General features: G+C 34.5%; 1 protein-coding gene across 1 annotated transcript in view; it reads left to right on the top strand.

The window, feature by feature from the left end:
* Positions 1–17,638, top strand: part of CSMD1 (CUB and Sushi multiple domains 1) — a 2,654,573-nt gene that overhangs the window by 2,551,961 nt on the left and 84,974 nt on the right. Inside the window, exons 53-54 of the mRNA XM_069065406.1 lie at positions 2,007–2,180; positions 3,799–3,972. Of these exons, the coding sequence (XP_068921507.1) occupies positions 2,007–2,180; positions 3,799–3,972 (348 nt within the window). The remainder of the gene's footprint in view (positions 1–2,006; positions 2,181–3,798; positions 3,973–17,638) is intronic.

Genomic DNA, 17,638 nt, shown 5'->3' with positions numbered 1-17,638 from the left:
GTGACAGAAGATAATCATGATATTACTGAGGATAGCTAAGTTGGAAGGTACTTAATACTGAGGAAGGACACAAAATCCAGTTGCTATTCTTTAGTTCCTAAAAATCTATTAAAGAATAAATATAGTACATAAACCATATTCATATAATCTTAGAATTTGTGAAAGGGTTATCAGGGGCAATCTATAGTAGTCCAAACCATTTCTGACTAGAACAGAAAAAAGAATGGAATAAATCCCATCAAAGTGGTGCAAAAAGCTATGGGGCCCAGAAGAATGTTAAAAACATACATTTAAGTGGACCAAAGTGTATATGTGGGAGTGGGTGGGTGGAAGGGTTTCCTTAATGAAGAAAACAACATTTGATTTGCCAGGGCATCTAAAGTATGGGTTGCAACTTTGGAGGAAATCTAAAAATAATAGAACTGAGCTACTCAGCAGTGGGAATGGAAAGAATAGAATGGGTGAAACAACTATTTGTGGAAACATAGTTAGGACTTAAAAATTTTGGCAAGTAAGATATGGAGGAGTCCGACTTAGAACTGCAAAGAATGTATAAGTGGCAGATAAATATTTTCTACATATAACAGAAATTGAGAATTCAGGAGTTGTATCTTGAACCCAGAGATTAAAGGGGGTTTAGGAGTGGATCACAGTGTTTTCATTTTGTGACAACCTTAGTTTGAGGTTCTAGTGAGACATTCGGATGAATTGTGGTTTACAGATTAAATGAGTTTCTGTTGTAGGAAGTTTTTCAGGAACAGTTTGTCTCTGTTTTAAATGTATCAATACTTAAATGTAACTGTATAAAATATAGCTGTATAAAAATAACTGTACTTTCTAGCAATTAGAGTTGCCCCAAAGCATAATGAAAGGTGTCAGATGGAAATGGGTCCCTTTTCTGCCATTTCTTCATTCAAAGACTTGATGACCTAAGTAGTATGTTAGACAAGGTTCTTGGGTAGAGAAGAAGTGTGATAGTGGATAGAACGCTGAGCTTTGGATAAGTGGACCACGGTACACATCTCATCTCTGACACTAACTGCATCACTCTACATCTCTGTGCCTTAGTTTCTTTGTATTTATTGGGGATAATGTTATCATTAATAATTAATAGAGTCTTTGCTACACTCAAATGAGATTATATGTATAAAATGTTTTGCAGACTTTAAAAGGTCTTTGCAAACATCAATTGTTTTTAAGCTAAAGTTGGAATATATGGCCTCTGAGATATCTTCCAACTCAGATTCTATGAAACACAATTAAAAACTTTACCTTCCTAAAGTTAAAATAATGAGATGGTTTCACTGATCAATAGAATTGAGTATATTCTAAAAGTCACTAGAGGAAAATGAATCAGTGGTTTGGTTTGGTTTTTCACAAAATCCAATCCTTATTTACCTGTTCCTGATAGGTTAAGGTAATTACTCTATAGTGTAAGGCACTTAATCATTCACTCTTTAAATTTGACTTGAAAATTCTACACAGCATATAAATGAATTAACTAACTTTTCCTCTTCTTTAACTTAATGAAGTGAAGAGCTATCTAAAAGTGAACAAATTGAGACTGTGATCTCTTTCTATACAGAGATTTTGAGAGGTGTTTGTGTGTGTGTGTATGTATGTATGTGTTTAAATCAATCAGTTCATCAACAAGCTTTTATCAAATTCCTTTTGGGTTGCAGACAATGTACATCTTCCTAAAGATACAAAGACAAAATATACATATACTTCAAGAAGCTTACATTTGTAGGAAGAACAAAGTTGATAGGTAGAGAGATGTATGGAGGAGACATAGGTTGACAACCAATTTGTTACCTCCCAAAATATTGTATATGGAGAGAGTCTAGGTTTCTTGCCTGTGGTACCTGCACAGTATTATCCTTGAATGTACCATATGATCTTACCATAGAATAAAACAAATGAAAATTAAATGCTTTCATGGGAGGCAAAATCCAATGATATTCTGTCATTTTCTTCTTTAATTACTTTCACTTGTCTCCTTGTAGCTGGTCACTGTGGGTCTCCAGATCCAATTGTAAATGGTCATATTAGTGGAGATGGCTTCAGTTATCGTGACACTGTGGTCTATCAATGTAATCCTGGATTTAGGCTTGTTGGAACATCTGTCAGGATATGCCTACAGGATCACAAGTGGTCTGGACAGACTCCTGTTTGTGTCCGTAAGTAAACAGTTACTCAATTCTCATTGGGAAAATGTTTTTACCTACTTTCCTCTTTTTTTTTTTTGTAATTGTAATGTGAAACATTCATGAGGATATGTGTGAGTGGAAAATGAGGTGACATTCCATGGAGGATTTGTGCAAATGCAAAATGAGAATCTCACAAGATGAGAATGCATGTTGGAATGCATGGGTGGAAGGAGCTACTCATACAGATACCATCATGGATTCATAGGTAGATGAAGTACTCGTAATAGAAAAGTGCTTTACTTTGTGACATAGAACAATACTGAATGTCATATAGTCAGGAAAGAAAAGAAGGAATTGGAGTTCTAGGGATTTTTTTGTATTGTTTGTCACCTTCCATGATAAATTTTGTTGCTTATTTCATTTTCACAGTCCTCATCTTAGAATAAACAAGATGGAAAAAGTCAATTACTTGAATATAAAATTTTCAGTCAGTCTCTAGTACATTGTCTTTTATATATTTCACAATTTGTAGGTTTGCTTTTTCTCTTCTACTATATTTTTGTGTCCTGTGTCCCATCAAGACAACAGATTTAAACAAAATAGACTACTCACTTTTTAATAAGTAAAGTGCAGTTATAGTCAGTAATTGTCTTTTAACCTAGATCAATATTAAAATAAATATTGTCCTTCATTGTTAGACTGTATTATATCTCCTCCTTGAGATAAAAATAGAATTTTATACTTTTTAATGCTTTAGAAAAATAAAATTGAATCCTCTTAGGGGAGAGAAACAGAGAGAGAGAGAGAGAGAGAGAGAGAGAGAGAGAGAGAGAGAGAGAGAGAGAGAGAGAGAGAGAGAGAGAGAGAATTGAGAATATATAGGTAAGGATTATAATGATTAAGTGTTGGATTTAACAAGTTCAGAGTGTTAGATCTTTGAGAAAGAAAGAGCATCTGTTAAGAGAAATAAGAATAAAAATGGTGTTTAACTTCAACTGACTAGAATATGACTGTTGATAAGTCTAATAATCTAAACTTGAGTCTTTTATTGCTGTTATTTTTTAAAGAAAACTTTATTTTATATCATGCCTGTTGACAGTTTCTCTGCATTCCTCAATGTCGTAATATAGAAATGATCATGAAAATTGCACTATTGGAGGAAAAAACATATTTTACAATGAATACTATAGTACTTAATCTCAGATAAGAATCATTTTATGTATTGAGGATTCAAAGCACCAATATACTTTTCATCCATGTAATGAGTTGGGAAGAGACATATCACCAGTATAAATGAGCTTCTGTTACAGAATGTACCAAAATAAGCTATAGTTCCTCTGAGGAAATATCTAAAACATAAAAATTGTGAAATGATTTTAAAGGGCCCTTATTTGTATTACCTATTCAGTTTAAAGAGAATACATTTTTGTTATATATTGACTATTCAAAAACGAATCATTAATGGTATATATGTGTCATATGTTGGCTATTTGCCCAGGACCATACTGATAGTGTCTGAAGTAGAATTTGAACTCAGGTATTTCTGGCTCCAAGTACAATGCTCTGTCCAATATTTGATGTTGCCTGTCTAATTGACTGAATCATTTCAATGAGTTGATGTTTCACATAATCATGTGCTATCCCACAGCAATCACATGTGGACATCCTGGCAACCCTGCTCATGGACTGACAAATGGCAGTGAATTCAACTTGAATGATGTAGTGAACTTCACCTGTAGCACAGGTTATCTCCTTCAGGGTGCGGCAAGAGCCCAGTGTCGGAGCAATGGTCAGTGGAGCAGCCCTTTACCAACTTGCAGAGGTAAGAGAATATATATGCAAAAAACCATTTTGCTCTTAAAGTATACCCGTGCTAAGCATAAACTATGTTTCCAGTCTTTCTCTTTATACAATTAAAGGGCAAGGTCTCACCTAAGTACACAAGACTTCCTAACTTTACATCCATTATGGTCCATGTGATAGGGCCTAGATGTGAAAAATCCCTCTATCAATTCAGATCAGTCTCTTCTCTGATACTTACTTTACTGAGCTACTTAGAGTAGTGATGTCAAACTCAAATAAAAAGAGTGGGGTACATAAGTGCTTGAAAGTCACGTATTGACTTAGAAAATCACATATTTATATATTTATATTCCATCTTATTTTTATTTATTTTTGTTAAATATTTCCCAATTACATTTTAATCTGGTTTAGGCCAGAACCAGCGGCCAAGAGTTTGGCACCTCCTACCTAGAATACTAAAAGACTGAGTGAGTTTCCTAGGGTCACAGTTCAATATGTGTAAAAGGGAGAACTTGTACTCTAGTCTTCCTGGTTTCAAGGTCAACTCTCTTTCCATTATACCACACTACTACTTATCATTGGTATATTGATTACTTTCTGAACATCAATATCAGAGTATATTATTACTTTGAAACTTGTCTATTCTTCTAAAATTCACTTACAAGGTTTATAATAGAGTATTGCCTGTTTTAAAGGCAACCTGCCTCTCCTATTTTGTTATCAGAATAAATTAACTTAGTAAAATGTATTAATGTAGAAGTTGAACAGAGATGTTATAGAATCATAGAACTGCAGGCATTAGATCAAGAAGGTAACTTCGAGATCATTTGGTATCACTGTTATATTTTACAAATGAAGATTAGAGAGATGATGCAATTTACCCAAGACCACAGAGGTAGAAAGGCTAGGATTGCTTCAAAGAAGTATGGGTACAGATGGTTTGTAGATTCCTTCCAAGTATGGCATGCAAAATGGTGGTTGTTGCAGGAAGCTGGTGAAAGGAAACAATATAGAGGTAATAACTTCATCAGCTGAAGCACAGAGGCAAAAGAGTGCAATATGAAAAGCATATTGAAAAGGTAACATGATGCTACAGGGCACTAAATGCCAGACTAAGGAACTTGTACTTAATTGGGTAGATAATAGAAAGTCACTGGATTGTTTTGAACATTGGAGTAACATGATCAGAGAATATATATAGAAATATATGTAGAAAGTATAAAATATACTTAAATCTGGCAGCAGAATTAAGAATAGCTTGGAGGGGCTATAAAAATTAGTGGCAGGAATATTCATTCTCATTTTTTGCAGTTATCTAAACTTGTACTAATGAGGACTTTTATTAGATATTGTAGTAGTGAGAACACAAAGGAGATAATTCAAGAAAGAGATTTCATTTTTCTGTTTACCAAACTTGTCAAATAAACCAAGCCAAACCTCTATCTACTTCACATCAAACTTAGACTCTCATGATCCTTTCAACCTTTCTTTATGCTTCTTCTCTCCTAAAATTACCAAACTATTACCACCACCAGCAACAGCAGTTGGACTGCAAAGTTAAGAAGGGGTTTCTTCTCTTAAATACTTAAAGTTTAAAGAGTATTCCAGTGAGTGAGCTACTTCTAAAATATAGTAGAATTAATTTGGTAGTGCATGAGTTTTCTCTGTAGCATCTATGCAGTAGTGAACTATAGCATATATTCATAAGAAGAACTAGATACATAGTGTGAAATAAACCACTATACCAGCAGGTTTTTACAACTAGGCAGTGGTCACTTAGCTTGAAGAATATGGCCTGAAAACAGAATAAAATTACTTCAGTGCATCAACAAATAAGAAAATAATTCAAGCCTGTTTCTCCTCTATCTCTTCTACCCCCTGCTCTCTGCCTACTTTTGTTAGCAGCATTACTCTGAACAGTATGTGATGGGTCATTTTAGAGTTTTTATAAACAGGTCTCTCACCAGAAGGCCTTGGCCCTCAGTACGTTTATAAAATTGAAAATACAGCAATTAACTCAAGTGCTAGAAGTAATAGCTACAATTTCCCAATAAAAGCAATCTGCAAACTACCCTGAAACAAGGTAACTGACCTGGTATTCCCTGGTGCAGCTGATCCACTTCAAATCCAGTCTTCTTATTCACTTCTTTGATATGATTCAAAGTCACATAACTTTTTTCAACATAAAAAAAATCTGACCTACATAGAATAAGAAAATTACATTATTTTAGAAAATCTTATTTCTGATGTGGAAGTGAATAGAATTTGGACTTAATGTTTCTAATTTCTAGGTACATTTTCCTATATGAAAACTTTACTTATACTAGTAATCCTTGGTACTTCTTAGAGTAAGAAACTTTATGTCCTTTGTTGAGTGTACAATTCCTTTGTATACCCCAAATACAACTCAAGATGTATAGAAATTGTCAAATAATAGATATTATTTTTAAGTAATTCATATCAACACTATGTTACCCATCTCTACCATATATATTTACGTGTATGCATATATGTGTGTGTATGTATGTATGTATAAAAATCACATTGAAAAACATAGAAGAACTAAAACAAGACTTAGATATAGCCAAAATGACATATTTATTGTATGGAATATTTTTATAAAAGTTTACATAAAGAAGAACCAAAATCAATGCTGTATGTTTGTTCATTTTTTTTTTTTTTTGCTTTTTGGAGTGCAATTGGGGTAAAGTAACTTGCCCAAGGTTACACGGCTAGTTTTTTTGTGTGGGTGTTAAGTGTCTGAGACCGGAACCGAACTCGGGTCCTTCCAACTCCGGGGCCAGAGCTTTACTTACTGCACCACCTAGCCACCCAATGTTTGTACATTTTTAATGAGATATGTGCTCTATAATAATAACAACAAGCATTTATTAAATTCTTACTTTGTGCTACAAATTCTGTTAAAGACAGGGCACAGAATGCAAGCAAAAAAAAAAAAGATCCTACCTTCAAGGAGCTTATATTCTAATGGGTGAAGACAGCACAAAAAAGGTAGCTGACAAGTTGTGGGAGGGAATGTATAATAGTGATGTTTGAGAATGAAGCCCTTCCACAAAATGAAGGTGAGGCAGGAACTCTCCGATAGGAGAAGGGGGGCCACAGGGGTGTAAAGAGAAAACTTATGAATCATGGTGGCAAAGCCCAGAAGGTGAAGTATGGCTGTTCTTGGCCTTTCTTCAAAATGGAGATTCTGGAAGGAAATAAACAATGAAAGAATATTGCTTCAAGGGTGGAGGGAAGAGGTAGCTGAGGTATGGGACAAAGTATTTCTCCATGCAAATTACTTTTTAGGAATATATTAATAATAACCTATAACCTTACAAAATTTGCAAAATATATAACCTATATGAGTGTATTCTATCTTATATAATTTATTGGAAAAAAATCTTTGAAGTGGATGGGATGAAATGAGGGTATACCATCACAGATCAGCAAATGTTCTTCGCCTTAGAATCTTAGTGATTTGCCTGGAGTACCAACAGGTTGTAATATGTCCAAATTCACAAAATAATAGTGAATTGAACCAGGATTCAAATCAATTTCCTCTCATTCCAAATGCAGTGCTTTTTCCTACCATATTATAAAGCTTCTTGTCTTATAGAATATCACTTTATTGAGAAAAAAAACACTTATAAATCTCTTATTACAAATGTATCCCATTTGGGTATTTCATTTTTCTTTATATTTAAAATTGTGGTTTATACTTCTATAATTAAGAATTCCCTTTAGTAGGCTATGCTAGCATTTGTTAATGAGATGAAAACTAAAGATATGGTGGCATTTAGCTTAAAGAGACCACACTTAGAACACTTAGTAAAAAAACTTCTATTCTTACAAAGGACATAAAACATGACTCCTCAGAGGAAGTGTTAATGCATTCATTCCATCTCATAGCCACATATAATTCACTATGCTCAACCCACAACACCAAAATTCCCAGCACACTTTTATCAAAAGAAAGAACATAAATTCCCCTTTTAGTCTTAAAATAGAAGATTAGAATATGCAGTCCAACCAGGCCGTCAAGTGCCACATTTAATTTAATGGAAATGCATAGTTTCACTCTTGCTGTTAGTATAAAAAGAAATGTCCTTCACTTAAAAGAAAGTGGAGGTAGGCTTCCTAAAATAAATAGATTTAAGAGACCTTTGGGAAGGCCTTGAGATTTTCAACCTGTTATTGCCATCTGCCTTGGTGTCATTAACCTAGTGTGTAGTTCTTGAAGGGAAACCATTTTATAAATAGAAAATCCACACTTACCACTGCGGAGACAGACCTCAAAGCATCCATAGAAGTTCAGGTTGACATAATATTGGTAATTAATGCATCAGGGGAGAAAATGTACTTGTACCCTGACTGAGAAAATTGACATGAAAAACCAAGACAAACAAAAAGTAATAATTTGCTCTTTTAAAAACTTTCTAATTTCAATATTTTTGATGGAGAGGAAGATGCATCCTTGAGTATATATAAGCCACAATATTCATAGAAAACACATTTTTAAAGTTTATTTTTGAAAATGTATTCCTCTATATGCTCTATTACAAAATTATAGTTAGCTAGATACATATGGATATAGATGTGTAACTATATAAACACCTTTTAAAGTAAGGCAGTTCATATACAAGCCTTCAAGCAGTTCCATGAGTATATGAATAGTCAAAGAAATTGTGATTTCATCACCACAGAGAACTTTTTCCACCAAGCTATTTATGAATTAGTAAATAAAATCCAATGTAGTTGCCTATGAATTGCCAAGGTTAAGTGACTTGCCCAGTTTTACAAATATAACTCTTAGAGAAAAGACTTGAATCTAGTTTTTCTGACCTTGATCTCCCCATTTTAGATGCTATGTCATATAGTGCCTTAGAATTTACTGTCACTTCAAAGAACCAGTTAGTTATCTCATCTCTGTGGCAACAACATTGCACTCTTATTGATTTATTCGATAAATGAGTGAATTTTCTTGGTGCCTATACAAGGAGCCAATATATTGAGAGAAACTTTTACAATTGTTTTTGTAAGAAATTCTTAACTGATATATATATATATATGTATCCATGTCTATATATTTTTATTATGTAAATGTGTATTATATATTTATACTCAGAGATGGATGCTCCTGTCAAACACTGACATTTCATTAGAACCAAGGAAATAGAACTACTCTGGCTCTTCCTATTGCTCTCTTGGTATTGAAATTAAATATAAAAATAAAATAATTGAAAGTATCTGGGGAAATACCTATTTTTTTATCCTATCCAATATGTACATTAAAGTAAATCCCCCCTTAAGTGTATAGTCACTATCTTTACAGATAGATGGACATTAAGTAAATGGAGAAGATGGCAGTTTTTCCCCAATATTTCCAAAAGTACTAAAATTCTTAGATGGGGAATAAAATGAAGAATCAAGCTTTACTTAAAATTATAAATACTTAGGTACTTTCTTACCTTGTACACATTAAACAAAACTTAAATGGTTTATAATTGCATTTTTCTTCTTTTCATTTTAAAAAGATACACACACACACACACACACACACATATATATATATATATACCTTTTAAAAGAAGGCACCAATTTATACATAAACAAAAATTTATGTATAAATCATATATTTACACAAATATAATATATAAATACACATATTTTTATATGATATATTATATAACATAGGTGTGTGTGTGTATCTATATCTATATAATACATATATTATCCTAAAAGGCATAAAAAAACTTGAATCACTTCCTAGAAGAGTGACCATTTGTTTTGGGGTTTGGTTTTTTTTTGGCTTTTTGGAGAGGGGAGGGCAGGGCAACTGGGGTTAAGTGACTTGCCCAAGGTCACAAGGCTAGTAAGTGTTAAGGGTCTGAGGCCAGATTTGAACTCAGGTCCTCCTGACTCCAGGGCCCATGCTGTATTCACTGCTCCCCAGAAAAGGTTTGGTTTTTTTTTTTGAGAAAATCTTTTTATTACAATTGTATACAAATGCATGAGCATTTATTTATTCATTCATACATACATGCATTGATTAATTGATTTTTTTAATTAACTAAGAGCCTAAAGTAAATAATTCTTTGATATCCAGAGAGCCCTTTCAGTTTTCTAGTGCTATAAATCTTCTCCCCATTTTATTTTATTTTTTTGTCATCTTTTGGTCTTTCAAGCAAAGTTCAAATAACTTTCAAAGTTTGTGCCAGATATTGAAAAGTATCTGAACTTAAAAGGAATTACAACTATTCATAATTCTTATAGAAAATTTGACTTCAAAAGAGTAACTTTTGATACTGATAATTGGTGGAATATGTGAGATTAGAAATTGGCCCACAGAATTTGTAAAGGATGAAGTATTGACAGAATTAGTGTCAAGGTCTGAGTGTCTATACTGACTTACAGTGTAAAAGAGTGAAAAAATACGTAGTGTGACTCTGGGTCATTCTGTCTGTGTGAAGAAAAAGGAATAGATTTCTTAGATAGGGTTGGAGTGTGGCTGCTATTGGTCCCAATGGTTTGAGAATTCCCAGAATAGGCTGTTTGATCCTGAGTTTTTGGAATCATGGTGGAGGGATGAAGAAAATCTCTGTAGGAACTCATTACCTGCCTGTGAAGCTAACCAAAGTGATTGGGTCCAAGTCCTCAGTCCCAGTAACATCCCCATAAAGTAATATTAGAATTTCAGGGGATCTGATAATGAAGTCCTAACAGATATAAATGTCTGATTGTCCTAGATCTGCTCCCCAGAAGTTTCCTCATGGCAAATGAAAATGCCACAGGACACACTAACAGATCCAGAACCAGAATGTGAGGAAAGTAGGATAGGGTTCCCGACATGTTTAGTATCCCTTATCTTTTTCTTTTCTGTTAATAAGTGGTTTAAATAGTTTTATTTTGCATTGAAACTCTATGATGCTGAGATTATTATGATTCTTAAACATTGGATCAACAAATAGTTACATTTTTTTTTAAGCAATTGGGGTTAAGTAACTTGCTCAAGGTTACATGGCCAGGTGTTTCTGGGTGTGGTGCTAAGTGTCTGATCCTGGATTTGATCCCCAGGTCACCCCGACACTGGAGCCGGTGCTCTTACTCTCTGAGCCACCTGGCCACCCTGAAATAGCTACATTCTTGAACTTGAGATTCAAGAGCACAATTTGCTAGTAGTTTTGCATTATCAATCATTCATTCAACAGCCTACAACTGGTATTTTGAGACCGGTAAAGAGTCTATGCTGAGCAAGAACTTCCCAGGAGGAATGTAGAATCTATTAGGGGACAAAACATTGCAGAAAATATCAATTGGTACTAGTCCTCATTAAGCTGGCCTCTGTTCTATTCACACACACATAAAATTATAGCCATGTGCTTTCAATTCAGTTAAAGGAATATCTAATATATATCTACTATGTGAACATCTAATGTGTGCCTCCTGTTTCAGTAGCTCTGGATATAAAGATAAAATGAAACAAGCCCTGTTGCTCTTATTGAGAGAAGCTATGACATGTGCATAAAATTTCCTCTAGGAAAATTGAGAAGTTAATCTGGGAAGGCTTCATGAAGGAGGTAGCAACATGAACTGAGATTTTAAGGGGCCTGAGAGAGCCTATACTTCCTTTTTCTCCTCTGTGATTCTCCCTTCCAGCTATGGGATTTGTGTTTGAAAAGTTTCATTGTTGGTACAATAAGGTTACAGAACAAAGATAAGTTAATTCAATTGAAGCACATTTTCATCAGTACAGTATGACTAATACTACTGCACACCTAGCATAGCATCATCTCTACGGTCCATGAATTGTAAAGGGGATTGTTGGGCCTTTTCCCTTAACTCTTTTTCACATATGAGAATGAATATAATCACTTTGATGTCAGACATTCTTTATTGTTTGATATTTTCCCCAAGATGGCTAATGTATTGCAACAGTATGGACTCAATATATACTGTGCAATGAATGAATGAATGAATGATGGCATATCTGTAATTATACAGATATGTACACACACACACACACATATATATATAGATTATATCAGTATTAAGCACGTCTATCATTCAGACACACTGATGATCATAATAATGGCTAGCATTTGAATAACACTTTAAATGAGAGTATACCTATAATTATACATATACATGTACATGTCTCTGTATTTTTATAATGGTATTAAGCATGTCTATCCTTCAGGCATGCTAATGATGATGATAATAGTTAGCATTTACATAGCACTTTAAAGTTTACAAACTGCTTTTCATGTCATCTCATTTGATCCATAACATTCATATTTTCTTTCTGCCATAAAATAAAAAAGATTAAGTTAATTTAATACCTAGTCTTTTGTGGCTTGTATTATATGTGATATCATGTGGCATTTGATCAATTTCAATTTATTTCTATTTCATTCTTAAAAACAATAGATGCCTAATAAATGTTGCTTTATAATGAACTGTGTGTCCTCCCTCCCAAGTTGAATGGAGAATCCTCTTTCCAGATAGAATAAAATTTAATTATGATCAGACATCACAGTTACAATATTACCAATAGAATTATGGGTTAAGATATAGTATCTAAGATTAACTTTCTTTTACCATCAAATGCTATAAAATATATAAATACACACACATATGCAGTCTATTTTTCTATGAGTTTACACAAAATTCTAGAGATATATTAGACTCACAAATGTTTTACATTGATTGCAGTTGCAATTCAACTTACTCTTGTTGCTATCTGATTCTTAAGATAAATTTATATGCTCCAAATCTCATCCTACCTAACTTTCAGCTTCCATGCAGTTGTTGTAGTGCCTACACAATTTTGTCTGTTAAGGGTAGAATTTTAGAAATATCTCACACTGGACAGGTTCTAGGGTTTTGCTGCCCACCCAATGTTTTGATGAAAATATTTTACTCTTACCAAAGATTGTCATTGAGTACATAAATACTCTCTTTGTAAGACTACATTACTAGTCTTCTAACCAGCATTTTTTTTTATAGTGGCAAACCCATATAGCTGATGGCAAATGGACATGCAACTGACTGGTGGTCCTAGAATAAATATAAAAGAAATTGAGGATGGGTAACTGTACTGGAGATGAAACCATTAATTTATGACCAAGATACACCTTATTATTCTCAGTCTATGATTTTAGGAAAGAAGAAGTATACTGGTAATGGAAAATCAGAAATCTCAGATCTTGGAAATGAGATATGTTTTTCTTCAAACCTCCCAAAAATATATTGTCACAAAGAAAAGAGCTAGTAAGGGCCATGTTTTTCTTCACTTTGTATTATTTTTTTAGTCTAATCCTTTTCTCTGAAGGACTGATATCCATTTTAATAGATGCTATAAAAATGAATGAACATAAAACAATTTACATTCATTTGATATCAAATTATGCCAGCCTGCAAAAGAAAAATCGACTCCCACATAGAAGACACCAGGGCCTCTTTTCTTAAGGCTACATCTATCTGCTTAATGACAAAATAACTTTAAAATCAGTTTTAAAAAGAAAAGAAAAAATGAGCTACTAACCTGAAATCATAAGACAAACTGAGATCGATTCAATAGATTTTTTTTTTCAAGGTGCTGTGGCGTTGTATAGACAGAGCCTAAGTTTGTGTTTCTTTATCTGTAAGGAATGCAGAGCTAGATGATGACAGCAAGAATTTTTTAAAAAGCACTGGAGAAAGCAAACAAGAAGGTGGATCTAACATCCCTCTTCTTTGGAAGGAAACTAGCATACATAATTGTTAAGCCAACATGTACATTTTATTTTGACCATGCTAAATCATTTATATACTTCTTAGACATAGACATTGGAAAATCTTTCTCCAATAGATCATAGTTCTAGCAAGTTAGAGCTGTGGCTGCATAAAGCTGTGGAAGGAGCCTTTGATACAGATCTCTGTATTTGAAATGAGGGTGGGAGGGAATAAAAGGGAAATAATGTACTCCCATTTCAAGAAATATATGAATAGCTGAGTATATAACTTGGTGTTGTGCAGGGAAAATCATAATAGTCCCAAACTATTCAATTTCACAGAAGAACACTATTGTAGATGAACCAAGAAAGATCACTTTAAATTATTTCAGTCACTAGATCTATGACTTCAATCACAGTCAACAAGCATTTATTAAGTGCTTATAGTATATGCCAGGCACTCTACTAAGGATTGGGGATACAAAGGAAAAAAATTTCCATAGTTATGTGCATATAAAATATATACTGACTAGATGAAATTAGCCTTAGAAGGAAAAGCACTAGCAGCTGGGAACTACTCCCTGCAGGAAGAGATTCTTGAGTTGAATCTTAAAAGAGGTCAAAGAAGTCAAGAACTCTAAATCTAGGTTAGGAGACAGAGAACTTCACCTTTGGACATGAGCCACTGCAGAGGAAGAGATAGGAGAGGAAGCACCTTGTGAAGAACTGCAAGTGGGCCAATGTGAATGGACCAAAGAGTACGTGGAAGAGATTAATGTGCAAGAAGACTAGAAAGATAAGAAAGTTAGCTTTTTGACTGTGATAGAAGTCATACATCTAGTAAGCAACTAACAGTTCAAAGTGATCTTTCCTGGCTCATCTGTAACACTGTGCTTTTATGAAATTGGATAGTTTGGGACTATTATAACTTTCTCTTCACAACACCAAGAAATTAAAAGCTATCTATATGTTTCTTGGAATGGGAGAGCACAATGTAAACTACTTGAAATGCCAAACAGTGTTTATATATAATCTTAGAAGAGGGAGCCATTGGAGTCTAGATAAATGTTATAATCAGACATTCACTATAGAAAAATCACTTTGGCAGAAGTATAGAGGATAGATTGGAGTGAAGAGTCATTTGGGTTCAGTGGCAAAATATAAATCAGGACAACTGGAGATGGTCCAGGATGCAGTGGGAGACCTTGACCTTTTTAAGCTTTTCCCAGGCCTCAGTTTGACTGGGGCAACTCTCATTCAGTGATTAAGGCTAGGTAAGAAATGAGACAAAGAATGGCTTCTTTTACCTAGTAAAAAAAAAGAAAAATCAATCTGAGAGGGGAAGACCCTCAGGGTTTCTGGCCTAAACAGAAACAATTATATTTACATTTGCTCTAAGCCAGTCAGGGCCCAAACAATGATGACTAAATGGGATTTGGACTGGGACCTATTATTAGCCTGTCAGTGAGAGCCAGAGTGAATTAAGTTTAAGGCATGGTCCTTAAGAAGGATATCTAGCCCTAAACCCCGAGATATCTTAACAGGTTTCAATGATCAAAATTTACATTCCTAGATGGAAGGGGAGGGGAGGAAGGGAGGTGCTGCATTTCCCAACTGGCCCCAATGGACAGATTGTATTACTCACAAGTTGTTGTTTGTCCTTTGTTATCATAGAGGAGGAAGGTGATGGAAATTGAGTATAACTATTTTACTATCTTCTCTATAGTATACACAAGTGACCCTCTACCTGCTCAAGCGTGGCCCTCTGACTGACTCCAAACTTCCCAAAACATGGGATGTGTTCTGGGAAGTTTGGATTCAGTCAATGCTTGAGGACCTAGAGGACCACTTGAGGCCTTGAGGCTGCAGGTGAAGGTCAAACGAGTTGAGTAGATTAAGGAATTGGGAAGTTAAGATGTTTGAGAAAAGAAAAGTTTATCCATGAAGATAAATTTTCACCAGGGCATAAATAAACTATGTAAAACTTCAAAAAAAGAAAGAAGAGAAATGATGAGCAGGATGCTCTCAGAAAAGCCTGGGAAGACTTTTACGGGCTGATGCAAAGTGAAGTGTACTGTGTACAAAGTAACAGCAGTATTGTAAGGTGATCAGCTGTGAATGACTTAGCTGTTCTCAGCAGTACAGTTATCTAAGACAGCTCTGAAAGACTTATTATGAAAAATGCTGTCCATCCCCAGAGAAATATCTGAAGGTGTCTGAATACAGATTGAGTCATTTTTTTTTACTGTATTTATATTTCTTGAGGTATTTTTTTGTGCCTATGTTTTCTTTCACAACATGACTATTATGGAAATGTTTTGCATAACTATACCTCTATAACCTATATCAAATTGCTTGCCTTCTCAAGAGGGAAGGGGTTTGGGGAGGGAGGAGGGGAGAGAATATGGACCTCAAAGTTTTAAAACAAATGTTAAAAATGTTTCTACATGTAACTGGGGGGAAATAAAATACTAAATAAACATTCAAAAATATAAAAAGAAAAAAAAGAAAAGAATATATACATACACATACATACACATATACATACATACATACATACGTGTGTTAAATTCCTTTAGTTTGAGGGCAAGAGTTGGAATACAGAGCAAGACTGTGAGCTAGCTACTGAAATTATTAAAATAGGAATAAGAATGTCTTATGGGTTGATGTTACAACTCTCAGAATCTAGATTGTTTGATAAAATTTGGATTCTGTGAACCTCAAAGGAAAGGTTGCTGAATGACATCAGTAGGGGGAGAATATGGAAGCAGCAATGTGGAAAAAAAATAATCTTCCAGAACTTCTGAAATTGGCAATGCAGAACAATAAGTATTCAGACTTCACTATCTTTACCAGTAAGTCACAGGATTGTGAATAAAATGGAATCACTACTAGAAAGGTAGCCAAATTTTCATTATCATATGGAGGGAGTAAGTTTTCAGTGATTGTCAAAAGATGGAAGGAAAAAGAGAAGTGGTATAAAGTGAAAGGAAGTTTGCTAATTTTAGAGTAGAATTACATAGGGCCTAGTAGAAGGGGTGGGCAGATCTGGAATGGGACACTGGGGGAGTAGGTTTGATGTGGATGGAAATGAGTGAATAGACAGCTGGGTTTGGAGAGGAAAGAGTTAATCTTTGGCAGTTAGGACTGCAGTATCACTATAATGAGGAAAATAAGAAAGTGTGAGAATAATCAATCTATTGGGGAATGTTTGGTCATAATATTGAGATTAAATGATAAAAGCAAGTGTTTATGAAATTCAAACCAACATGCAATATTTCAGCATAGTCTTCAATTTACCGGCCTATTATATTGTTGTGCCTTAGAAGGATTCCTTAAGCTTGAGTCATGACAGGCATGATGTGGTGTGTTTGAAAAGAGAAGGCTGTTTTACTTTGTTTTTGTTTTCTTCCCTGCCTCCCCAAGTTGACTAAAGGTAAGCTTGGTAGTGTTAAGGCCCCTATGAAGTCTAGAATGCTAGGAAGGAAAGAGATTTTTTTTCTTGCCCCTTATCAAGCAGGGCCTGGCCTAGTTTTGACCCTATTCTACACAACTGGCCAGCACAGAGGAAGTAGATAGCTTGTCTATTTCCTAAACACCTTTTAGGTATCCTAGCCACTTTAAGTTTAAGAAGGGACAGTCAGAGTGTTATATAAAGGAATGATAAACATTCAACCAGGCTAAGAAGTGGAAGACTAAAGTGCATGCCTAAAAATTATATATAACATGTTTGTATGTGTGTGTGTTGGGGCAAGGGGGGGGGATTAATTCAGGGAAAGTGCTGCATTAAGAGGAAAGATTTGCTTGTGTGTGACCTCTGCCTTAGAGCACCATCCTTTCTCACTTTTTGGAAACCTTAAGTCTTTTCAAGAGAAAATTCCCAATTATCCTATAGCTGTTACTGCCACCCTCCCAATAATCTGTTTTTTGTCTTTTTGTTTTTGTTTTGGACTGTATCTTGTACTT

Source organism: Petaurus breviceps, unplaced genomic scaffold (assembly GCF_028583685.1).
Source record: "Petaurus breviceps papuanus isolate PSGF00001 unplaced genomic scaffold, PetGlider_PUasm1.0 90686, whole genome shotgun sequence".
Lineage (NCBI taxonomy): Eukaryota > Metazoa > Chordata > Mammalia > Diprotodontia > Petauridae > Petaurus > Petaurus breviceps.
The sequence above is the reverse complement of the archived record's forward strand: the minus strand, read 5'-3'. Positions and strand labels throughout refer to the sequence as shown.